This window comes from Haliotis asinina, chromosome 12, assembly GCF_037392515.1.
Source record: "Haliotis asinina isolate JCU_RB_2024 chromosome 12, JCU_Hal_asi_v2, whole genome shotgun sequence".
In the NCBI taxonomy this organism is placed as follows: domain Eukaryota; kingdom Metazoa; phylum Mollusca; class Gastropoda; order Lepetellida; family Haliotidae; genus Haliotis; species Haliotis asinina.
Window position 1 is genome coordinate 7,673,628 of NC_090291.1, and position 26,561 is coordinate 7,700,188.

Genomic DNA, 26,561 nt, shown 5'->3' on the forward strand with positions numbered 1-26,561 from the left:
TAGTTTCATAAACAACTTCTATATTTTTAGAACAAAAATTCTGCTAAAAACTCAGAGTTTTTCTGATGTTTTGATTATGATCAGCATCTTATTGAGTATTATATATTTATTAGTTTTTGAGTTAGATTGCAATTCATCGGATGGCTTTGGAGTCAAACAGACTATGGTGGTCAACCTCTAGGTCATCAACTGTATCAAGTGCAGCAAGCTGTAGTTACACACTATAACATGAAACCCTGCACAATGTAACATATAGATGTCTTAGAAATCTGTGAAAACTTGAAACTTGCAACTTGCCCCCTTCACTACATTACTGAATGTCATGTTTCATGTTGGAAAGATCACCTTTGATGAGCTGATATGGAAGTCTCTTTAGGACGATTGCATCAAGGTTGTGGCCTTCCTGTGACCTACACAAATGTGGCTGTCGCAGGTCGACAGATACACTATTTTACTTCATCATCTACACTGGGCATTAGTATTTTATTTTCGGCTTATTTTCAATTCCCAAACCTGTACTCTTGTTTATGCTTTTATCTTTCCTTATCCTGACTCATGCTTAATTGCTTTTGTCATGAGTCAGGATAAGTATAAAATATAAATTTTATTCAGAAAATTACATCTTTATTATGTTATTAGGCTTATTTTACCTCGTCCATTCTTCATGTTTGCAGTCAACAACTGAATCGGTGGGATACCCACCTCTGTACGCAGATTCCTTGCTGCTAATCGTAGAGGCTGTCAACATTCTCTTGGCAGGAAGGATTCTTTAGAGAGTTTTTTAAACTAACCAGTCAGGTTTACGTAATGTAACACAAAATAATAGATGGCATACAGATACCAATTTTCAAAGTAAAATGTATTTCATATATGAATACAAAAGGCTTTTTAGAAAGTGGTCAGATGTAGTATACATGTATATCATTTGGGATTACACTTTCTTAGTAAAGTACAGATCTAATACTTTGGTAGGTGCCTGACTGAGAGTGTGTGGGTTTGATTCCTGGATGGAACTCAACCTAACAAGAATGCTGTAATTTGTACTTAGTGAAGAAAAAGTAATCCAACTTAAACATATGTTGTATTTTATAGGCATTATTTTATCAGTAGTTAGTTTCATTAATATAGGTCAAATCACACTCCAGACATGTATTCAATAGGATGTTTTACCTTTGGATTGATGTGAGATTGATGCAGTGCGGGGGTATTAGTGTTTTTTTAGGCATTAAAGTGGGACTAGGCACCATATTGCAGCGGCCTATGTGCAACATGACATTGTGTCAGTGGTTAAAGTAGGATGGCCTTCAAGAATGAAAACGCTGGCTTATGACATTTTCAAGTGGAATTTTACTGGTTTGTAAATAGTGAAACCTGATGAATATATGTTTGTGGCATAAAACAGGAAAATCATTGGTCCAACTTGCAAAATGAGAGGAGAGGTTTAGGGCAAGTCATCAATATGGCTACTGGCCCACTTGCCAAATGCTAGCTCATTTTGAATCGGGCCTGTAATATTTTGTTGAAGCTATTCCGACTGGCTAAATGAAAATATCAGACAATGACTACTTTTGTTTAAGCAGATGAATATGTTGAAGTCAAGTATTAAGGGGTTAAATGTCTATCCGCAAATGTTTCCCTATATTTATTATCTCTTGTCACACAAAGATCACTACATAAAGTTAATAGTGTTGTGCAACCTTTACAAATGGAACATTTGGCATCTGCAGTTACCAATCATTACACCAGTTCCAACCACTATGCATTTTAATATTGATATTTTGCAGGGCCAGCGAAGTATGATGTAGACTAGCAACCTTTTTAGTTAACCATCCCTCCTGGTTCAGTGACTTTTCAAGATTATTTCACATGTTGTTTAGGACTGAGGACTGTGGTAAAGGTATGCCAGGAAACCATGTTTTCCTTTTGGTATGGCTTTCAGGGAAATATTTGAAGATAAATATGGAGAAACATATTATCATGTGAGTTCAGTTCCCTCAATTAACTTTTGTAGTAAAAGGCTAGTAAAAAAGGGAGAGAGTAAACAAAGATATTTAACACCTACACAATATTTTCATGCGTGTGGTTTTTTACGTTACTGTTTGGTACCATGCTCATTCATACGTTGTGTAAGATTTTGGCCTGGACTGATCCATCACTGGTTATTTGTGTGTATTTTGCATATTCAAATGAATCCAAATTCAAGAGAAGTATATGCTTCAATGATTCTGATCTAAGTGTAGTTTCAGTGAAGAGAAGAGCAAGGTGTCAACATTATAACTTTTATTCCACACGTCAGCCATACAGTGCAATATCGTCACACCTGTGCCAGTGTCTGTTCTTTACACAGTGGAACCTTGTTAAACTGGACAGGTCTTTCCCAAGCTTCTTGGCCGACAAGCGTTCACAGTAACCTGACATAGAGGAGCAACTATTATATCTAATATGTCAAGGTTTCAAACAAATGTCCACAATGTTGTGGTGTGGACATACATGATAGCATTGTTTCTACATAGAGTATAAGGTGGACATGCAAAAACATGTTCATTCGGAATGTTTCCCTTGTCAATAACTATGCTGAATGAAAGCCTTTTACAGCACAATCATTATCTTACAACAACATCTACTTATTAATCATATTTTCTAATTGACAAAGATTATTTTAGCTTAAAATCTTTTTCAAGTGTGTGATTATGATAGGAAGTACAAAAAAAAGAGATTCTTTAGGTAAATTCTTACAGATAAAAGAACAGAGACTGGCAACAAGATATCATAGACTGTCTCCGTGGAAACTATATATTATGCACATTTGATCAGGAATATGGCCATATTCAGTGAGATTCTGATTTGAATTGTATGGACCATCCGGTGTGTAATAACAAATATATACATACAAACATCAACAGCACACAGCTGTAGTTACCTGAGAGGAAAGGTCCCAGTCTGGATATTGTTCTTGGGGAAACATTAAACAACAAGAAATTCTTTGGTCAGGTAACTGTAGATGTTCGTTCATTGGCCAGTACATGGCTGGGGCCGACCATTCTATATTCTGTGTGTTGTTTATTTCAGAAAATGATGTAAATGTAATAAATATCAGGTTTAAGAAACACAAAATTCATTAATATGTTGGCTGTGAAAAAGCAAGAAATCCCAGTCCCTCGGAATATTAAGTGGCTGGTCCCATACAGCAATCATAGAAGACAATATTTTCAGCCTGCAGCAATCAGAGACTCGGGACTGGACAAGATATGTACAGGTCATTACTTTCACTCACTTCACAGGCCACAACTACATTCTTGTTTCTGTAGCCTGTCACAGTATGCCATGGTAATCTAAACAAGAATATTCATGCAAACAGATACTGCATCACAGATTACGTTGTCCACGCACAGTGGATCATTATCTTTATATCGGGGTGACCTTATTCATTTACAGTGATTGGATTGGGAAGTGATCTGATGACTGGGATGAAGTACTCACACTGACCAACGTGTTGATGTCCTAAGAGTGGGTACATGTCCCAGACTCAGGGAGAAGTGTTTCTGCTGATGTAGCAGGTTTTCTACCTGATGACAATGAACTGCAGTATCCCAGAAGGATGCTAATGATGAAGAGGGAGATATTGACCCATTGTTGAACACTGTGTCTAACAATGGTGTATAAATCTTATATACCATACTTGGGGGGAAATGTGTACTAAAAGAATCATACAAATTGAGGATAAGGATTGATTCCTAATTCACAAATAAAATAAATAAGATTAGTTGAATCTGAAGTCATTCAGAGATATACTGACATTATCTTTGGTAAAATGTGTGGTTCATGAGCACTGTCTTCAAAATCAGATTTTGCTCCAAATACATAACAAACTCCACCAGGACCTGACAGTCCCTAGACAGATCTCAGGTGATCCTGAGAACACATTCTTCATGAAAGATGGATTTTTGCAAGCCAGTCAGATGTGATCTGTCCAAACAAGCAAACTTTCCTTGCTATTTCGCAGACTTGGTGTCAAGGAAAAATGAAGCTGATAGAATTTATATCATCAGTTGTGTGATGCGACTGAAGCAACAACAACACATTCTCAATATTGCACCAACATTATTGTTCTCCATTTGGAACTGCCTGTTCATTCTCATTTCACAGCTGTGGCATTATCTGTTCCCAACATGCTCCACTGAATAATAACTTGCTCTGTTTTTCAAAGCCGCCATGCTAATAGTCTGATGCTTAAAGTGCACGTGACATCATCTCTTAAAGAAGGATGGTCGTATCGATACAATGTATCAAGTATCAGAGAAGGTCAAATTGGCATAAACTGTCTGATTGTAATGAGATTGAGTTTATGAGAAACTTTGTAATTCCAGTTCTGTCTGGGGGGTTGATTGTCACATGAGTGACGTTTCAAACTCCTTCTTCCACTGCTTGGATACCTGGTAGATGTTGTAGCAGCCACAGCAGAAGATGTATTTGAGTGTCTTCCTGAAGTACGGGCTGATGATGCAGTACAGGATAAAGTTGACCGAGAAGTTCAGTGACTGGAGGAAGTTCATCACAGCTTCTATAGTCATGTAGGAATAGTTGCTCTCATTGTTTGTTATTTTGGCTATCACAATCACAATCTCCGACGGGGCCACCAGGATGAAAAACATCACCACAATCACCACAAGCGTTATTGTTAGAGTGTGGCTTGAGTTTTCTGATCCATGTCGGTCTTGCTTAAATTTTTGTCTCATTTTGTATGAACGATAAATCTTTCTGCACAAACACACATTGAAGTAGAAGAGCAGGATCAGAGGAATAAAGTTTCCAATGAAAGCCCACAGTATCCGGTAAGCTGTGTCAATTTTCACGCTGCCCAGTAAAGGAACTGTTTTCGGCATGTAAATAGGATGTGATGAATTTGTACTACATAGGAGTCTGGGCTCGTACCTCCACAGAATTGGAACATTGAAGATAAAAGAAAATATGTATGATATCACAATGATGATTTTTATCCGCCGTGTTGTTAAATATAAATCTTGCCGAAGAGGATAACATATTGCCAGGAAGCGTTCCAGCGACATGGCAACTGTGAGCCAGGTGCTGACCATGATGAACACATTGATGATCGCTGTCCCATACATCCGATACTTCAGAAGAAACGCTGTGTTGTCATACATGTCATCCCCAGAAAGAAATGTCGTTGGAAATGCAAATACACAAAACATCAGATCAGATACAGCCAATGCCACGAGGCAGTAGTTAGCTGCCATTTCAAGTGTTCGGAAAGATTTTTGAAGTTTACGCCGTGTTAGAATGGTTAGGTTAAGAACATTGCCCACCATTCCAAACAGACAGACACTTGGCAGGGCGAAGCCATACACTATGTAGCTGACATCCTCAAACAACAACTTGGCCCGCTCACTTCCTAGCCCTGTGTTGTTGTCCTCCTCATCAGTGATGTTCAAACAAGGACCCTGGATCCTGCAAAGCCAAGTCAAACAGTCAACATTTGGAAAAATGGACCATTGCATTAAAGTGTTTTGTCATGATTCCATTCCACATGAAATATTCTCACTTATCCTGTTACTTGTTCGAAAACATATCATAATATAATATAATTCCTATATTCACTTTGCAAGAGTTTTTAAGAAAGAGTGGCAGTGGGTTAGTCCATTTGTTAAAGTGTTAGCTTGTTAGATCTGGGTTCAGTTCCCCACATGGGTACAATGTGTGAAGCCCATTTCTCGTGTCCCCTGGTCATAATATTGCTGGAATATAGCTAAAAGCAGCTTAAAACTGAACTCACTCACTATTAAGAAGGCAAATAATCACATCAGCATTCATTGTATTGTGTGTCACTATGGAGACAGGACTATGTCATCTATAGATAGGTTACCTTTTTGTGAGCTATTATATTGCAATGAAATTCACTGTGTATTGATTTCTTTGAAGCTATTTAAGGTAATAGCATTGTGTAAATGACTTTTGTTGGATTATTATTTTTGTAGACAGCATCACTTCAAGAGATGAGGAAATAGAAGTTAAAGGCGTTTCCTGGATGAATGGCTGTATTACTCCCATTTGTCTGAATGAATTTTGCTTCTGGCTTTAACATGTTGTGAGAGTGAATCGTTGATAAGACAGGGATGTTAAGTGTGAGGAATATCAAGCTGTTATTGTATACTTACAACATTTTGGCAGTACATGTGCTACATTACTTCAGGCTTGAGGTGCTCTTCCAGAACTGGAGACTTTTGGGGGAAGTGTTCTGTTGTTGGTATTCTTTCTTCTTTTTATTTCATCATAATTACCCAGGTATGTGTTCTGTTATACCACAGCTTTTGTTGTTATTATAACCCTGCTCTTGTAGAAGGTGGTTTTTATTTCACAGTCAGTATATACTCCTATAGCAGTATGAAATGGTGTTCAACAGTTTGAATGTAATTATAATACTCCAACAATCAGTATAAAGTGATGACAGTGCTCCAGCAGTCAGTATGAAGTGATATTCCACTATCAGTATATACTGATAATACTCCCAGTCAGTGTGAAGTGGTGACAATACTCCAATAGTCAGTATGAAGTGATATTCCACAGTCAGTATAAGCTGATAATTCTCCCACAGTCTGTGTACTTTGATATTCCACTGTCAGTATGTACCATATTACCTCCAACAGTCATTTTAAGTTGTTATTTCACTTTAACTAGTCCAGTAGATTGTGTGTTTTGATGCCAGCCAGTGCGGTATATCCCATATTGCTCTTGTGGGTCCGTCCTTCTGGGATGATGGGATAGACCAGTGCCCTAGTTACCAATCACACTGCCAGAGCCTAGATGGAACTGAAATATAAAAATGACAAGCTCATTACTTTCAACTAATAGGAAAGGAAGATGAAAGAAGAAATTTTATGGTTGTCATGGCTAATTTTGTAGCATTTTTGATGCATAGTCTGTAGTTATTGATAAACAGTTTAGAGGAACCCTACAGCTCCGACCACAGGGTGTGATGATGTGTGGACTAAAATTGGCCGGAAGGGATCCCCAGACAGGGGTGCAGCCATTAAACTACTAAATGAGCCATATGGATGGGATCATGTGATCCCCAAGTATTGCTCATTAGGGTTCTAGAACCACTGATTAATAAAAATGTCTGATGAGTCTTGACGTTCTCTAATGTTTAGTGGACAGGCCATCAGTCACCTGTTTGAAAGCTTCATTGTTTTAGCTTAATGAAGTGTTAGCTGGTGTGACCTTGCCTTAATTTAATCCAGGTCCTAAGTCAGCTCAACCCTTCATGCAAAATGTGTGGTCAGCGAACAAGTGATTCTTGCCAACACTTTCATTAATGTAATTTGCTTGTCTTTGGTCAGTGAAAAGCCATTTTCGGATATTACAAGTCAACCAACCAACTGAAGTTATCTGACTTTTGGAAGCTGTTCCTCCATTTAAATGTAACACATGGCATGATTTAACTCACAAGCAATCAATGATGGGTTTGTGTGCTTAAGACAAACTTTTCACTTTCACTAATGAGATGAAGACAGACTTTTTCATTTCTGGTTCTATATTTGTTTTTCCTGACACAATGAGAGTAACGTGGAAGACCATACTGTCTGTAAGAATGATGTCAGTGACAAGGAGGATTCGTATCAGAAGCCTAGCATACATGTATGGTTCAAAGGAGAATATTTCTTTTAAGACACCTTGGGGTATTACGAATGCTTGCGTTTTTCAGGTTCAGGCCCAAAGCTAAAAAGGGGATGAGCATGGGTTAGTGGAGATGAGAAGGGGATGAGAGTGGAATGGGGGTGAATGATTCATTAAATATATGCTCAGGGGTCTAAAAATAAAACCCAAGAATTTTTTCATTTAATCTTAAGAAATCCCTGCCAAAAGCAGAGTCTGCTATACAATTCTGACTGTTTTACAGGCATGAGGAGAGACTAAGTGTCTCTGTACGCATGTCAGAGAGACAAGGTGTCCCTGGAGACATATCCTGTTACACAAGCAGACGTGAACAAGGCTTCACATTGTCAGTATGACCGGCAGTTATGCCCCTGTTTTTCACTCATTCTAAGTAGTACCATGAGTGCAAATTTATTGACATATTGGCAATATTGTGTTAGTCTATTGGATTGGCAAATAAGTAGCAGGTTGTTAAGGATATAAAATCATTCCTAATTAGTGTATAGGACACAGAGGAGGTGGGGAGGGGTACAAACACACTCCTTCGCCCCTCCCCACCTCCTTTAGTCCTGAAATTTTGTTGAATGACCACTGAAACCCTTTCTCAATAGTGTGCAACCTCATAAAGCTCTACCTGCCCCTGTAGTGCATATTAATGGGTGAACAAAGGTCCTCTAATTCAGCTTTAATATCGAGAACCATCAAGGATGTAATTGTAAACATTCTTTTTACTTGTTTTCTAGAATTCTAGAATTCTTCATCTATTTCCTGAAGGAAGAGGTCCCTAAACACTATAAATTAATAGAGGACAAATTTTATGGATAGCAACTTCTTGAGTTTATTTTCACAACGTTTCGGGGCTTATCCTTGCCCACTCATCAGGTAGAGCTGAACTGAACAGTGAAACGAAACGTCGTGAAAATAAACTCAAGAAGTTGCTATCCATAAGATTTGTCCTGTATTGCTACGCCAACTTCTAAATGCATTTGAAGACCTATAAATTAAGTTGTCCAAATTCCAGAAAGTGCATAATTTCTGTAAAATGCAGACATTTTCAGTGGTTGCAAGATGAAATGTTCGTTCTTCTGTAAAATAGAAAACCCTGTGTTCTGACTCAAACCTGACAGCATCAAAGGTTCTCTCTGTACTGTGTCATGGGTAAAGTGGTGGCTTGTCACCAAGAAACCTCTTAACAGGACCATGTAGCTAATATTCTGTAGCATCAAACTGGCAGACAGGAACCAGCTTCCTGTTGCCTGTTTCCCAACTGTCATTATAACCTCCTATATTGCAACATATGATGCATGACATAACTTCTATAGACTTACATGTTATTTCAGTGTAGAATAAATTATTTTCATGAAGTGAGTTCAGGTTTGATCTTTGTAAAATTTGACAAGCAAATTGGAAATTATCTCTGCTCACTGCACATAATTGCATTTCAATTTTCCGACCACTATTTAATAATGACATCACATTTATCAACTTAAGTATGGTTCCACCATGCACAACCCTATAAGCCACCATGTTAAAGAAGTTCATGGCACTGTATAAATGTTGATTAAAATGTTGCCATTGGATAAATAAGCAATGGAAAATAAAACAGAAATGATATGATTCAAGGCAAGATCATTCCTCACAAATATGCAAAATTTGACTTGGACCTTACCAAACTTAATGCAACATATTTATGCTACATTGAATTAACATGTACATCGCTGGAAATTATGTCAAGTGTCCAAATATAACTGGCACAGATTTGTACATTGTCGTAGCACTATGATGGCGCCCTTGGTCCTGTGCCACATCCTCCTCTTGATACCCCTGACATATTGCTGGTAAATACCATAACACGGTCGGCTTGTGTTCGGCTAAGTTCTGTGCTTCATGCTCACCAGACCAAGGCTTTTTAGTTTCTCTTTTCAAGTTAATGCTGTTATCACTGTATCCTTCAACATCAAACAATGCTCATCCACTAGGAAGGTATGGCACGTCTCCCTTGATGTACTGCTTATCAATGGATGCCTGCAATAACAGCCAGTGCTGTATGGTTTGAAATATCAGCACATGCAACATCCAGACAGTGTTGGGGGATTTGTTCATCAGCACCACAAAATATTCATCACTGTGCCAGTTGGAACTGATAATGTGCTTATGGACACAAATTGTGTAAAATCTACGAAACTGACTAAACTCATCACTATTTGTTGGTAACATAACCAGAAATTAAGTTCAGAAAAAAAAACAGCTTTTGAAAAATCACATCAGAGAATAAATCTTTATACACCCATCCCTCCCTAACATTTTCAGACACTTTAAGCACAAACTCACGAGCATCAGGCATTAAGAAAACCCACTCATTTTCACATCCTCTGATTTGCTTCAACTCGTGCCAAACAATTAAAGGTTTTGTGTTTCGATTATTTGCTTGGATGTTAGGGGTTTTTTTTGTTGATCCAGCACAATTTTGTAACTATTCCCATTTTCTAATTCAGACAGCAACATTTGCTGAAATTCTTGAAAGCATAAACAAAATATATAGTGAGATAATAGAGATAGTGCTTTAGTGTCTACTCATTGAAAAGAATTGTTTTAAATTTGAGAGTGTTGTTCGAGAGCTGCTCTGTATGGTAATAACGGCTCACATGGGACAACAATGATGGCATCAGTTGGTTTATCTTCATGTTAGATCCTTAAAGATAAATGAAATTTATTGATGAGTGGAAATGCATGATAATAATGGTGATATGGAGTTGTTGGTTTAGAGATTGGTAAGTCCACACAAAGCACCCCAAGTCCTTCAAAGTGAGCCTTAGAACATTAGCTCATCTGTCATAGTGACCGTGAAGCAGTCAGGATTTCCACAGCTTCAGGAAAATGAAGAAATTCTCAGGGCTCCTTTTCTATATATTTTCTCTTTTTTTTTTCACTATGAGATTTTTTCGATGTAAAATATGTTCTTTTCAGAGGCCAGTTGTCAGTCTAAACAATAACACATGAAATTTTCATCGATAACTGCTTCTTTATTGTTTGTTATGATGTTTGAGGAGTTTTTCTTGTCCATTTGTTCAGCGTATGATAAGGCATGAAGTAGCATTATGGCAGTTTGGAAGTTGTTATCCTTTAATAACAATAAGAATAAGAGGACATAAATATGTATACCCATTGTCTAATCTGTAGAATGTTGCCTGGAAACCACAGGTTCTCTGTGGAAATTGTATGAGGAAATTAATGAAATTAAAGCAATCCCATTGACCACCAAATCCACTGGCAGCATTGACCTTACTCTAGCAGTTTGTCGTCGTAAAAAGATTTTACAGTGATTACTTGTAACTGAGAATTTGATGATGCCCTCCGTCTCTCCGACAGCACAGGGATTTAATGGACAACAGTGTGCACAATTACACCTGCGACACACAGATTAGGGGTCGGCAAGGATGCTGACATCTGTATGCCTTATCAATGCCACAATTGTGAATTTGCATAACTGTAAGTAGAGGAGGGAACATCTCTGTTTCTTTCCAATCTTGGCTAAGTCGTCTCCAGACTGTACAGATCAACCTCTTCAAACTGTTTCCACCTACTTAAGATTGGTATTAGCCTTCCCTGAAGAAAATTTGATGAGAAAGGTTAAATTACGTCAGTGAGTCTTAATGCAAGTAAGGCATTCATCCAGGACTTTATAATTGACAGTGTTTCCTGTGGAAGATTCTGGAAGACTCAGTGGTCAGCAGGACTTGTGCAACAAATCTCACAGTTTCAATTCTGTTACTCTTCCCAGTCAGTCTTACTTAACCTTTCAGCAGGTTGTATTGGTTTTACGAGTTCCGAATCTCATTTCATTGTATGTGATAGATGAATTTTCTTCCAGTGTTGATGAATTACATTTAATTAGACAAGATCTTTTTGTTTTATTCATTGATCCTTTTCATGTGTCTGAAAACTCCTGCAATTCATCAGTGTTTTGGACATTATAGGAGAGGCACACAAGCGCCCAGCATTAACATTGTTTCTTCCATCAGATTGCAGTACATAGAGAATCTCACACAAGTGTCTACAGATGTAAGTTATATGACCACGAGTTGATAAAGTTACAAATATAGTTGCATTTTTCCTCTTTAAAGAACCATTGGAGGGTTGTTATGCAAATATCACCAGCCAGTTATATTCTAATTCAGTACTGGAGAGTTTTCATACAGGTCCTTTCTTATGCACCCGCCATATATGGCGGAGGGCATATAGGGTTACCCTTCTTGTCCATCTGTCCGTGAGTATGAAACAGTGAATGTACTCTATCCGCTTCGCTACAAAAAAATGCTCTGTGGAATTCAAGGAACTTATACATGGGTTTTCTTGGGACTTTAATGAGGTGCATCTCATAATTTGTTTTTGTATTTTATTGGGTTTTTTTTTAAGTGCAGAGACATTTGAACTTAGATGCATTTTGCTGAATTCCTCTTTTGATTGTAGTGTTTAAGGGGATGAAGTCTATCCAGTTCTCCACAGAAACTGCTCAACAGAATTGAATGAACTTCTACATGTCTTTTGTAGCTACCCTAAAGGTGTGCATTTCATAATTTCTTATGCAATATCTTAATTTTTGTCAGTTTTACAGATGTTTGAACTTAGTTCTATTTTGTCTGATTCAGCCTGTTTTTTCAATCCAGCGGGGAGCTGTATGTTATCCAATTCTCCTCAAAAACTACTGTGTGGAATTCATTTAGATTACACATGTGTTCTAAAGGTGTGCATCTCATATTTTGATTTTGTATTTTATTTATTTTTCCAATTATACTGCCGTTTGAACTTGGATAAATTTTCATGAATTTCTCTCTGAATATAGTTTTATTGGGGATGCTTATCCAGTGGATGTTTATCCACTGCTCCCCAAAAGCAGCTCAACAGAACTGATAATGCTTCTACATGTGTTTCACTGGGACTCTAAAGGTGTGCATCTCATACCTTGTTCATCCAATTTCTTAATTTTGTCACATCTACAGATGATTGAACTTAGTTGATTTTGGTAATATTCATCCTGTTTGTTCCATACAACAGGGTGTGTACTTTATCCACTTCTCCTTAAAAAACGCTGCACAAAAGTCATTAGCTTACATTTTTATAGAGTCTTTTTTAGAGACTCTTAAGGTATGCATCACAAATTTTGTTTTTGTATTTTATGTTTTTTTGTATGTTTAGAGACAACTTTGATAAATTTTGTGGAATTTTCTCTAATGATATGTGAAATAGGGGATTAAGTATTTCCACTTCTCCACAAAAACTGTTCAACAGAATTGATTGAGCTTATTTATGCGTTTCATTGGGACTTGAGAGGTGTGCATCTCTTAGTTGCATAGATGCATGTTGAACTTGTTTAATAGAAATTAATCACCAGAGCACACTCAATGTGGGGGAACATTTCCTAAAGCAGCAATGGCATCTGTGTCCTTAAACACAATTTTGTCTTGCATTACTCAGCCTTAGTAGCGTGCTGTGTTCAATCGCCTGGTTAATATTGTTTGCAATCTGATGGCGTTGACTATGCACATAACAACATAACATTGTGGATATTACCAACAAATATGTGCCTGACAGATCAGTGATGGTGATGATGATAAAATGGTACTGGTAGAATATTTAACAACCAGTGTCAATAATAATGACAATATCTATAATGCGCCTTTTCCAGACAAGATATACAGCTCATAGCGCACAATCTGATCACTGTTGCGCTATATAACCAATGCTGCCTGTGAGGCATAAGAATATTAATAGTCTAGTAACCAGTGTTTATCCTACTACACGCATACTGTAGTATACCCGTGAAGGTCCCGGGGTAGAATAGGCTTTCATCAACCCATGCTTGCCACAAAAGGCGACTCTGCTTGTCATAAGAGGCGACTAATGGGATCAGGTGGTCAGGCTTGCTGACTTGTTAAACACTTGTCATCAGATCGATGCTCATGTTGTTGATCACTGGATTGTCTGGTCCAGACTCAATTATTTACAGACTGCTGCCATATAGCTGGAATATTGCTGAGTGCGGCATAAAACTAAGTCAGTCACTCATACTATCATACCTTTCTGGATATTACCAACAAATATCAGTCAGATCAGTGAGGGTGATGAATATTGTGGAATATTAGATAACCTGTGTCAATAACCTATGTTAATCCTACTAAACACATATCTTTCTGGATATTGCCAGCAAATATATGTCTCACAATTCAGTGATGGCAGTGGTGATAGATATGGGTAGAATAATAGATAACCTGTGTCAATAAACTGTGTTAATCCTACTATACATGTGTGTTTCTGGTTATTACCCACAAATATATATTTGTAGAATAAATATGTGTCAATAACCAATGTTAATCCTACTATACACATACCTCTCTGGGTATTACCAGCAAATAAATATTGGTGGAATATTAATTTGATATTACAACAAAACCAAAACACAACACAGCATTTATCCCATACCTCTAATGAACCTGCGTGTGTTCATGTGGGTAGGGATTATTAAGCATATCTTCTGGATGATATGTACTCTATGTTATTGACATCAGCATGGTTACATGTGGGAGAGGGTGGACAGAATGTGTTCCTAGCTTGTGTTATGCGTTCTATCATGAACCAAGAATTAAGAGAGAGACTTGTTGAACAAACTTAGTATATTCTGTAAGTAGCATTTATTTTGTTGAGATATGTTGTATACACTCTTTGAATATCTGGGCTAGGATTGGTGTTCAACTTGATGTAATATTGGCTAGTAGTGGGCTGGAGAGGTCAGGCTAGGTGACTTGATGTTGTCATAGTCTAATTTTGTGGATCAATGTTTGGTTCACCATTCACTGGATTGTTTGGTCTAGACTTAATCTTGCAACATTTATGATTTCTGTGAAGTATACTTGTACACTATCATTCCTTATAGCAAGTGATACATATGAATGGAGAAGTCTAGGAGTGATGGATAATTTCAGGAGTAAAGCATAATTTCATGTAATAATTAAAATAAGTTCTTAAGAAAATACTCTGTGGGCTGATTGTGTCTGACATGTTTTAAAGGAAACTACTGGTAACCCAAGACTAAACATGAAACCTCAACCTATGCCCTGCGACTTAGACCCCACCAGATAGATCCTCCATGACATTATTCAACATTTACATCAATCTTACTTGAGGTAATCCTCAGTTGGCCAGTGTATTTTCTTATCCACCACTGCTCGTTTAGCGCGAAACAGGGGATACTGTATTAAGCTCCATCCATCCATCCCCCTGTCCATATGCAAGAATTAGAATATCTTATGATCTGTTGACTAGATTCTTTCCATATGTGGAACTAGGTCCATCAGAGTATGCTCCAGTCCCCAGTCAGGGTTAGTGACCTTGACCGTCATCTCAATTTCAAAAGGGGACTTAAACATTTTACCATTGTCAGTGAGAAATCTAAAAAACTGTTCACTGAATTTTCTTCATATTTGACAGCTTCATCTAGGGAAAACAAAGGGCCCAGTCAATTTTGGTGACCTTCATCAAGATTACAGCAACTCTTTGAAGATTTCAACATGTTAACCTGCAGGTCAAGTTTGTCTGCTAGATATCTCAAGAACCATTCACTAGATTTTCATCATTATTTGACATCAAGCTTCATCTAAAAGAAGGTGCAGGGACCCATCAATTTTGGTGACCTTCATGTAATTTTCAAGGTCACAGTGACACTAAAGATTTCAGCATGATAGCCTGCATGTTAAGAACCATTCGCTGTATGTTTGTTTTCCATATTTGACACAAATCATCTTGGGACGGTGCACCTGGTTGACTGGTCATGTTTTTGTTGACATTGAACTTAAATGACAACCTTCACCTTCATTCATTATAATTTGCAGTGGAGGATTTTGTCATCTGACATTCCACTTAGTCTCAAAATTTATATGATATTGTTATTGATAAACCTCAACTGAACCTGAGGAAATATAGACCAACTAGGCAGAAGGGGACAGAATGTGGTTCAGGGACTGTGAGACCAAGTAGGTTTAAGAGAACATAATGTGGTTCAGAGACTGAGAGACTCACTAGACTGAAGGGAACCTAATGTGGTTCAAGACTGTGAGACTGGCCATTGCCTCAGGTGCCAGACAGGGCCTCAGCGAAAACATCCTCTGACTGTCTGTACTCCTATCTCTTGTTTTGAGTGACACAACATTGAAATGGCATCCAGTGTAATTATGTTGTTCTGTCATCAGTGAAGTCAGTGAACCTGTATTCAACACTACAAATGGCTGCTGTCTCAAGTCCAAAAGGAATGACTTTATAAGTTGTCCACGGGTCACGAGGGGGCTGGGGGAGGGGAGCATAAACAAACCTCGAAGGTACATGAGCCCATGGCCCCTCCCCGAGGGACCAGTGAACAACATATTTATCTTACCAAACAATTGAATTTTAGTTTTAGACTGTTTGAAGCATTTCTGTCGAATGCAAGGCGAATCGCCATTATGCAGACGACACAAGGTAAACAGATTTAGAGTTATCTCCCTTCCATCGATTTTCAATTGCAAAACATCGGTAATTTCCATGCTTCATGCATGATTCAATGTTATTCGAGACAAAGAAGTACTACCATGAAGCACCAGAAGAGTTCGGAATTCCCAGCGGTGTACATTGAAAATAATACATCTCCTGTAAGCGGGGTACATTGGAAATAATAGAATAGCACTTAGCCAATCAGAAAGCAACATTCATGTGTGAGGTAAGATAAGTACCCTTATCCCTTCCCAACCTTCTTATCCAGGAGTATGTTGTTTTTTTCCTAACAATCTTCTAGACTGATTAAATCTCAGGGACTCTTATGAATGAAGATACACTAGAAATTAGTTTTGGAGGCTGTTGATTCCAGCCTCTGGGCCTGTTTGTGACTTTCAGGCTTGTCTGTGAATCTGTCCTGGCAAATAGCCACTTTTAAGACCGTTGCTTTTCTACCTGAGTACATCTTCAACCGTCACATTTAAAATTTTGTTTTATACGGTAATATTTCCTCCCGATAATGGCTGATGTAGATTGCTATGATTGTAATGCTAATGGCTATTTATCTATGCTAAGCAAATTTGTTGGTTGAAGTATCACATTATCGAAATGTCTGATTATTGGTTAGACAAGCAGACGTACTGCCCAAGGGAGGTAATCCTGTACGCACGTAATTGTTGATAATCCTGTGTGCCAGTAATTGTTGAATGATTGAGGAGAGTCAGTCACACCAGGGCCATGGATGTTGACACGATGAATGTGTTGGGACTAGGGAACAGACATCTACTTCATGAGTTAAACAGAACATAGGTCATGAGATAAAGCCAGCAGCTTTTAGGAACAAGGAAATTAATCAGCCTTACTTCTAACACATGTCAAGTGATGGGAACTGTTCTTTGGGTTTATTACATAATTGGCCATACACTCAGTGTCTTAACTACTGATGAACTAGAAGTGGTCATAAAATTTCTGAATTCTTTCATGGGATTCAAACCTTGGACCTTCTAATCAGGTCCCATGCCTTGTGCACATGACCAAAGTCATGTTATCATATCAACAAGCCAACTGCAGTCAGGAGTAGAATCTGTAGTTGATTACAGTTAGTATTAGGTTCAGACAAACAGGATAGAAGCTGACCTGCATTTTAAAGATGGATTAAAAATCTGTGAAATTTTTAGATTTGTGATTAATGGACACCTTGTGTCACCATTTAGAAATGTTTTATCCTTGATTGTGGGACACTTAATGCCTTGTCGGTGACACGAAAGCAGCAAGCAATCAGCTACAGTGCCCTGGAACAGGCTAATTAGTGTCAATTTCAGGATTGGGATTTGTTTTAAAGTTCAGACTTTCTTAAACACTGACTGCAAAGATATCAGAAAAGATTAAAATCTCTTCCAGTATGTTTGTCCTGTTATCAGTAAAACAGTAGTCCTCTCTACAGTTTTATCATTATGGTGCAGTCTAAGTTCTGATGGAATAGACTGGGAACTTCATTCAAATTAGAAGTTATTATTAGGATGTTTGCTGCAAATTCATGTCTGCTGCATCCATGTGTCAAGATTTTGTTTCTCTGCATGATATCCTATAGTTGGTGAAACAGACCCTCAAAAAAATATATCCAAGAATGCCCACACATGTCTAGAAATATGGCAAGTCTAGATTTCCACAGCTTCTGAAAATGAGAAAACTCTCAGCGCTCCTTTTTGTTGTAAATTATTTTTGTTTACTATGAGTTTATTTTCTGTAAAATATGTTCATTTCAGAAACTAGTAGCTAGCCTAGGTACCCTTGTCATGGTAAAGTATCATTCTCAGACATTCATGTCATTTTGGATCCAGGCAATTATTCACTGTGGCAATAAGTCATGCTCAGTAATGCTTAACGTCTGTTTATTCAAACATGCAAAAATATGTCATAGAAGTGGAATGAGGTTTTTAATGTACTCATCTATTACAATATGTGCTCATATGCATTATGTATTTCACATTTGTTGACATCTGCGAAATTCATCACAGGAATTAATAGTTTATCTAATTATTACTAGTAATCAAAGTTAGTGTTTAGGAATATCTGTCCAGATTAAGACTCTCAGCTTTACCTCGAAGATATTTTTAAAAGAAACAAACTATTTTTATCCTCATATCATAGGATATTATGGGAAATCCTTCAAACAAAATGGATTGGTCTGGCCAAGTTTATACAGGGCTTAATGAAGCAGTACCTCATATCTGGAGCTTATCCCCCTTCTTCCTTCAATTGATGTTAATCCTTCCCCCCTGGATCCATCACTGATATCATCCTTCACCCCTATTCATGCTCACTGTACAACCTGATCAATATTGATGCACACCAAGTTTATTTCTCCATTTGTGTTTATCACTTATTGAGGGATCTGTGAAGGCTCTGTCTCATGAACTACATACAGATTCTTCAACATGTGATCCAAGAGAATCTCTCACTGCTGTTTTATTGAAAGTAGAGTGGGGAATGTTAAATCCTGGCTGCTGTCAGTCAAGGGGAATAATTGAACCAATACTGCACCAATGAACCCCTTGAGGTTCATGATATGGTGCAAATTGCCATGAAATAAAAATATGTTTTCATGGAAAGAAAAACACGAAAGGAAGCGAGAAACCTGATTGGGTGCTAGATAACTACTACTGTATAGAACAGGGCAGTCGTGAATGGATCTGATATCTGACACCAGTGCTGTTAACTTTGTGGTATATATGCAGTTCACCATTGAGAGTGTTTGGATGGATGATGTATTTTGTTCTCAATAAGGGCACCATTCTACAGTGTTCTGATTGGTGGAAGGCTGGTTGCTATACAGAATCTTTGCCCTTCATGCAGATACTATCGTTCAAACAAAACTAATTCTGATCACAACAATCGTTGACTGTTACTGTGTTATGAGCGTGTGTTTGAGAGTCACTATCTCTTGCATGGTGAAGATACCAGGTGTTGTAAATAGCTGCAGATCCTGTTCCACTTTTGGCACTCATCACAAACACATGCAAAGCCTGCTGAAATGTGCCTCCACCTAATCAAACTAGATATCAAAAAGTGGCCACATGCATGAGATAGTGTATTGCAAATCTCGTAACCAACAAGTGTTTTGAAAGCCCTAACCATGAGATTGTTGTAATTCTGATCAAAGAACTTCCCTGTAGGAGGCAGAATTCAATGTACCTCAACATTTTCAGATTGCAGTTGCAAATTTGGGGACAGCTGGACGACCTTTATCAGGGCTGCATATTCATTGTTTTTATTTCTCATCGCCAAACCGACCCTGATAGTTTTATTGCAAACCTACCACCCAAAACTTTTTATTTTCATTCCAACACTGCCGACTCGAACCTAAATGTACCGGCTCATCATATAGAATGTTTATCTGTCTAAAATGTTCAATTACTCATTGTCAAAGACCATGAGAAATTGTAGTAAGAATTAATATAAATGAGAATCAAGGTCATTCGGATAATTTTTAGGCAGCAAGTGTAAAACTTAGGAATACTGATTGCAAAAGTTGTTGGAAAAGTGGAAATGAAGCCTGAATGGAAGCAGTATGGATGAAATAACCAATGACGTCAAGTCAAGAGAATGTTTGCCTGGCTGCGAGCTGCCATCTCCTGTCTGCCATACTCATAGTCACTGGCCAGCGGAGTGGAAAGGGCAACAAAGTAACCAGCACTTGTAGTGGTTTTGACAATTACATTTACTGTACTTGATAAAACTTGACATTGTGAAGGACTGCTAATGCTAGGTATGCAATAACGCTCTGCATGATAATGTTTCCTGTTGCTTTAAACATCTGGGATGAGGTTAAGTCAGTCCAGCTATCTCATCCTATTTTGACTACTTGTATCAATGCATTTAACTGCAGGAATCATTACACCACTGGATAAAGGATATTGTAAATCACTGCCACTGTCGCTCATGCCAGGCTCATCCGACAGTTCATCAGTAACTCTTTCTTGTGGTTACTGATGGTGAAAAATAGTCACTTGGTTGATTAAATGTCATAATAATCTCTATCACCCATATCACAATTAAGAGAACTGCAGTGTCTTTTAATATCACACATACCAACACAAAAATATTCAATCATTCAAAGCCATTCTTCCAGCATTTTCAGTCAGTAAACAGTAATTACCAATGTCTTGAATGTAAGTACAGCTGACCAGTTTCAGCAGCAAATCAACTTGTGATGTCATTTGATTGTGATGTCATATTTGTCTAATACCTTGAATACTCAGTTGTACAATGGTACTGATATCTCCTTGTAATGTTTAATTTCAGCAGTATTTTTTGTGATAGCCAGTTGCAGATGCTATATGGTATATCATCTTGTATGCATACATGATGCAGGAAGTACCAGAGATCACAAAAGGCAGAGGAATGTTCTGCACGTCTGCTAGAGATCGAGGAAGTGATGCCTTATCACCATCATGTATGCTCATGAATGCTTTATATCATGAAAGCATAACATCAAACCCAACTTCACGTATTGACAGCCTGTATATAAGGATGTATCAGGGCATATATTCCCATTTGCATGCATCACAGAATCAGTGAATGCCACTGTGTATGGACGTCAAGAAAGGTTTAGTACTGACGCCTCTCCTGCCATTTAGAGGGTTCTGACTACTGTAATATGAGGAGCACTTTGACAGCCTTGACTGCCTGTTGTTGTTATCAGCATAATGTTACTTGAGACAAAAGGAGTCAGACAGGCCCAAACTACTCATGCACAGCAGCTTCACTTATTGCTTTTGATGACTCCATTTATTTCACTAAATAGAAACTGACAATACTTTAAGTCTCACTTCCACAGACCCAAACAGACAAATATTATGTAAACAGAAGGCTGGACACTATATGTTGAGTAAAGACTTGGTACTGTATATAAACTACAGGCTGGGCACTATAAGTTGAGTAAAGGCTGGACACTGTGTGTTGAGTGAAGGCTGGGCACTGTGTGGTGAGAGCATGTTCAAGATGCATGTACAGCTAACAAAGAGTGTAGATCATAAAGTGTAGGACTTACAAGTGGTAAGTAAATCTGTTCAGCATTTACAAAATGAAGCATTTCCAGTTACTACAGTGTTCAGTCTAGATATTGAAGTCTACAAGTATCAAGGAAAGACTGGTTCTGACTACCCTTCAAGGGATAGTACTGGATGCTTGACAGTAGATGTTCCACAAGAAGCAATACTGGCTACTTAACAGTAGAAACCCTACAGGAAGCAATTCTGGCTACTTGACTGTAGATGCCCCTCAAGAACCAATACTTGCTACTGGACAGCTTATACTCCACAAGAAGCAACAATGTCTCGTTGACAGCAGATGTCCCTCAAGAAGCATACTTGCTACTTGACAGTAGATGTTCCACAAGAAGCAATACTGGCTACTTGACAGTAGATATTCCACAAGAAGCAATACTGGCTACTTGACAGTAGATGGTCCACAAGAAGCAATACTGGCTACTTGATAGTAGATGGTCCGCTAGAAGCAATGCTGGCTACTTAACAGAAGATACCCTACAGGAAGCAATGCTGGCTACTTGACTGTAGATCCCCCCAAGAAGCAATACTGGCAACCTGACAGTAGATGCCCTACATGAGGCAATATTGGCAACCTGACAGTAGACGCCCCCTCAAGAAGCAGTATTGGCTTCAAGTACCAGACATACACTGACTCAGGTTTTGTTCTCTGTATCTTGTCACATGCCCTTAATTATACCATTGCCATAGACTGGACATATTTCCGGTTGGCACTCAAAGTCTTCTTGATACAGATATTAGAAAAAGAGTTTCATGATGGTTTAACAGCTTATCAGTCCAGAGAAAGGAATCAACTTTTGGAAAGAATCCATCTTTTTTTTTCAGAAATGGGTTTAAAGCTACACATTCATCTTAATGTTTTCTGACAGTTGTCATTGTTATGCTTTCCATTTCAAATCCATGAATGTTATTGAGTTGGGTTCTGAACAAAATATTTCTCCGAAATATTTCACACAGAAGTTCAGGAAAGGCACATCATTTTGTCATATTCATTTTAGATCCACTTGAGACCTAAATACCGTCTTGATATCTTCTATAAAAATGGAAACATCAATATTTTGAGGAAACAGATGATCTAATTACAGAATTTGAATCAATACATGAGATTGTATTTAGCTTTGATAATTTGTGAGGAAAATATGCATGAGGAATTTTTACATTGATACTATGCTATGCTAATCTAATCAGTTAAGCATTAATCAGTCAGTGAGAGAACTATTGTTGTGTAAAATATAACACTGCCTAATAACGTTGTCATAACACTGTCAGAACAGTCAGTACAGAACTACAGGGGACCAGTAAACAATCATACATGATGCTGTTGTTGTCGCTGTTGAATGCTAACCCAATACAGACCGTTTATGCCATTTTTAGGACAATTTCATGTCTATATTTATACTTTAATAAACATTTAAAAGCAGGTCTAGTTTAGATTGGTGAGTATTCCCAGAAATTTGAGAACCATGTGAGTTTAAAACAACTCGTATGGACCATTTCATGTTGATCATAACTATTGTAAGCATTTAACATGGCTTTCAAGGTAAGAATTTAATACTTTTTGTGAAAAATGCTGAGTAAGCATTTACCATAGCTTCCAAGGTAAGACTTTAATTACTTCATGTGAAACATCTTGAGAACATTTTCCAGTTCCCTACAATGATATTAAACATCTTACCAGCTCATGAATTATTTCATTTATGTGTCATCATGTCACATCAACCAAGGATAAACTTTTAGAAATATTACTATAGAATATTATGACAATATGGGAAAACTAACATATGGAGTGTCTGGCGTGACAAACAAACATAGATATGTATCAGAAACAGACTTTCTTCCTCAAGAATAATAGGTGAGGAATTGATCTGTTTCCATAACTCTGTTTATGTGAACTCTCCTTTAACACCATGATTGTTAACTTTGAATAAACAACTGTTAATCAATGAACAACTCAAATGAGGCAGGCAAGAGTCATTGACATACATATGTAGACTGTAAAATTTACATACATCTGTATGCTGGCAAGGATGTCTGTTAAATTCCCAAGGTTTGTTTCAGTCATAAATGTTTCCATTCTTACCAAGACAGTAGACATTTTTATCAGACCAAGTTGATTTCTAGTTCAAAACAGTGGTCCATTCTGTATGTTTTTACAAACACAGGGACACCAAGAAACACCATTCTTTAGGTGTATGTATTTGTACAGTAGACCATACTAACTATGTGTTCTGAGTGGTTTTGCCCGTTCTGATAAGGGATTCTATTTAATATGTGACATTTAATAATAAAATGATGAAATGATAATACAAACACATCCACACAGCCTATGAAGTTTTGTTAAATTTTTTTTATTGTTGTCATTATTACTTGTACTTTAATAAGGCATCAACTGAAAATATATGTACAATATTAATGATCTATTGTTTGATTGTTTGTGTCACAATAAGCTACTGATATAAAAAATAAATGATTCTGAAAAATCATGACACTTATGGGAATTTGAAAAGCTAAATATCTATTACTACATCTATTACTACTTCCATTTATAGTACAGGATCATTTCAAGATCATGGAAGAAAATGTTTTCCAATCTGTCAAATATCGCATGTTGAGGTTCTCGACAGGCATTTAGAAGTTAGTATTCAAGTAAAAGGCAAATATTATGTGACACAATTCATCTGATGAAGGGGCAAGGAATAGCCCTGAAATGTTGTGATGTACTATAAACAAGATGTTGTCATCCATAATATTTGCCTTTTACTTGAATGTGGTTTGTTGTTTGCAAAAGATTTCATATTCTGTATGAACTAATCTGTAAGCCATATTAATCTACCTATCATATGTTTTGTGTTTTTCAAACTTCTGATTCATGATTCTATAAGATTACCACCACTTTTCCATGTTTGTTAATTGACAAACTGGTTGGACAGAATAAAATCCAAATATGTTAAGACAAGTAGCTATCATTTAGCGAACAATTAGAAAAAAGTAATCCTAACAAAGTTTTGTAAGAAGAGCTGGTTTGAAAAACAAAATAAGTTTAGAAAGTGGAAAAATAACTTACAGGAGAGAGTAATTCTCATATCCACACTCAGACAGCAGCTAAACTTGTCCACAGCTCTCATCCAGTAATTGATCATTGCCACACAATGCTGAGTTGGGGCCCCGTTCATAGGCGGGGATTTCATTGATTGCTTCCACAAGCCAGTGTAGCCCTACAATACTGACAGTTGGCTAGCTGCACACTCTGCTCATAAAGGCAGCTTTCTACTCTCTCTGGAGGAAAACTCCACAAGTTCCTGTCACGATTGGTCAGTAAGACACAAGACAAGCAGTGATACAATGTTACATTAGCTGCTCATACAGGAATGGTGTGGCCAGACAGCTGGCCATGTTGCTTAGATGGAGTCTGATATGATGGTGATAAATGTCAACTGCAGTACCTGGAGGGGGGCAGAGTGCAGTCTAATGAGTGGGGAAGAGTGGTAGGGGAACAGCATCACTTCAAACTGGTTACAGCAGATGTGGTGTAACCAGGGAGGCTGTAACAAAGTCACAGCACACATCTGTTGTTGAAACAGTGTATAACAAGTTTACAGGACACTACAAAAACATCAGTATTACATGTTATAGCTATTTGTAGTCTGACAAACTATAAATGATATCATGTGTCCAAACATCATGTTTCCAATTTTTTGTATTTTAGACACTGACAAAGTCGTTTCATGGAAGTTTAAAGTTTCCATTTCAGATTAATTTAAACACTGGGAAAGTCTGCATTTAATAGTCTGTTTAAACATGTTTCTGTTTTATTATTGAGTAATTTAATGACTGCAAAGTGTGGATATAATAGCAGTTTATGTCAATAGACATTATGTTTCTGTTTGTACTATAGTAACTTAAACCCTGACAGAGTCAGTATTTCATAGCTGTTTAAGCATTGTGTTTCTTTTTTGTAACAACTTACTCTGACAAAGTGGGAATTTTGTAGAAGTCGAAACATTGTGTTTCTATTTTGTAACAACTTAAACTCTGACAAAGTGGGAATTTTGTAGAAGTTGAAACATTGTGTTTCTATTTGCATCAGCTTAAGCACTGACAAACTCTTTCAGTCTAAATGGTGTTGGCTCAAGAAGTCAGCCTTTTTAGAAGGCCCAGGTTGTCAACAAGTGGTACACTTTGAAGTTTGAGTGTTCTTTTACCACATGACTAATCTCCTGTGGCATGTTATTACAAGGCTGGTTGTTGATGGAAGTGAACACATCATGCATGGAAGCCGACCATGTCTAAACAGAAGCCAACCATGTCAAAATGTGATCAAAACAATCATATCAATGAGCGCATTGATATATGGGTATAAATAAGGAGAAAAAACATAGTGTTGTAATGGCTCGACTTGAACATTAGTTTATTTCGACATCTTGCGATGGTCGTTAGTTTTGTATATTTATTTTGTAATATTTTGTAATATACTGTATTTGTAGTACTCTCTGTAATTCACTGCTTTATCTAAACTATTTCATATATTAATTGAACCATTTTGCATACTAAGCTAAAACATAATTAACCATTTCATAGCAGTTGTAAGCTTGTTAGGATATGTTTCACTGATTTTAATTATACAGTTATGAAGCAGATGCCAGTTTATTTACATGTCATATAGACAGTTACAAGCTTATTGATCTTCAAACACCACAACCCCGCACCACCCTACACCCCGATACATTGTACATTTAATGGTAAGATGAAAATGTTGTATGCTTCTCCATCGGGTAATATGTTCTGATGTACAGTTTTTTGTAGCAATGTCATCCCCTTTTTCTTCAACGTGCTAACCATCAAAACGATGTTTCCATTTTATAGTAATCTGAACTCTGACGAAGTCTTCATTTTGTGGTGTATTTAGACATGGCATTTCCATTGTATTGTTATTCCAACACTTATCAAGTGCAGATTTTATAGCTATTTACGCACAAGATCAGGTATATTGAAGATCAAAATCTTTTTGGTCATGATTCAAAAACATATTTAAGTACGAGTAGGAAGTAGTTTTTGATCCTTTAATTTGATGAAAACAAACCATAATCTGATTGATTCTCAAAATGACTTTAGTCTGTGACACCACAATTTTAAAATATGGCGGCACCCTGTCACGAACATCTGCCAGTCTGAGGATAAATGCTGTTTAGGATTGACTGATGAGCTTGTTACACATTCTTTATACAACTAACTGAAAATCCTTCCTTACATGACATCACTGCTGTTCACTTCAGCACTCTGGCGACAAAGTTACATAACCTG

At 37.4% G+C, this 26,561-nt stretch overlaps 1 protein-coding gene across 1 annotated transcript; it reads right to left on the reverse strand.

Moving 5' to 3' along the window:
• Positions 1-2,273: 2,273 nt before the first annotated feature.
• On the reverse strand, positions 2,274-24,413 carry LOC137257638 (putative G-protein coupled receptor F59B2.13). Its single transcript, XM_067794967.1, has 3 exons — positions 24,325-24,413; positions 6,174-6,825; positions 2,274-5,466 (listed from the first exon to the last, which is right to left on the reverse strand). The coding sequence occupies exons 2-3, from the start codon at positions 6,176-6,178 to the stop codon at positions 4,389-4,391; spliced, it is 1,083 nt and encodes a 360-aa protein (XP_067651068.1). The 5' UTR covers positions 6,179-6,825; positions 24,325-24,413; the 3' UTR covers positions 2,274-4,388.
• Positions 24,414-26,561: the final 2,148 nt, after the last annotated feature.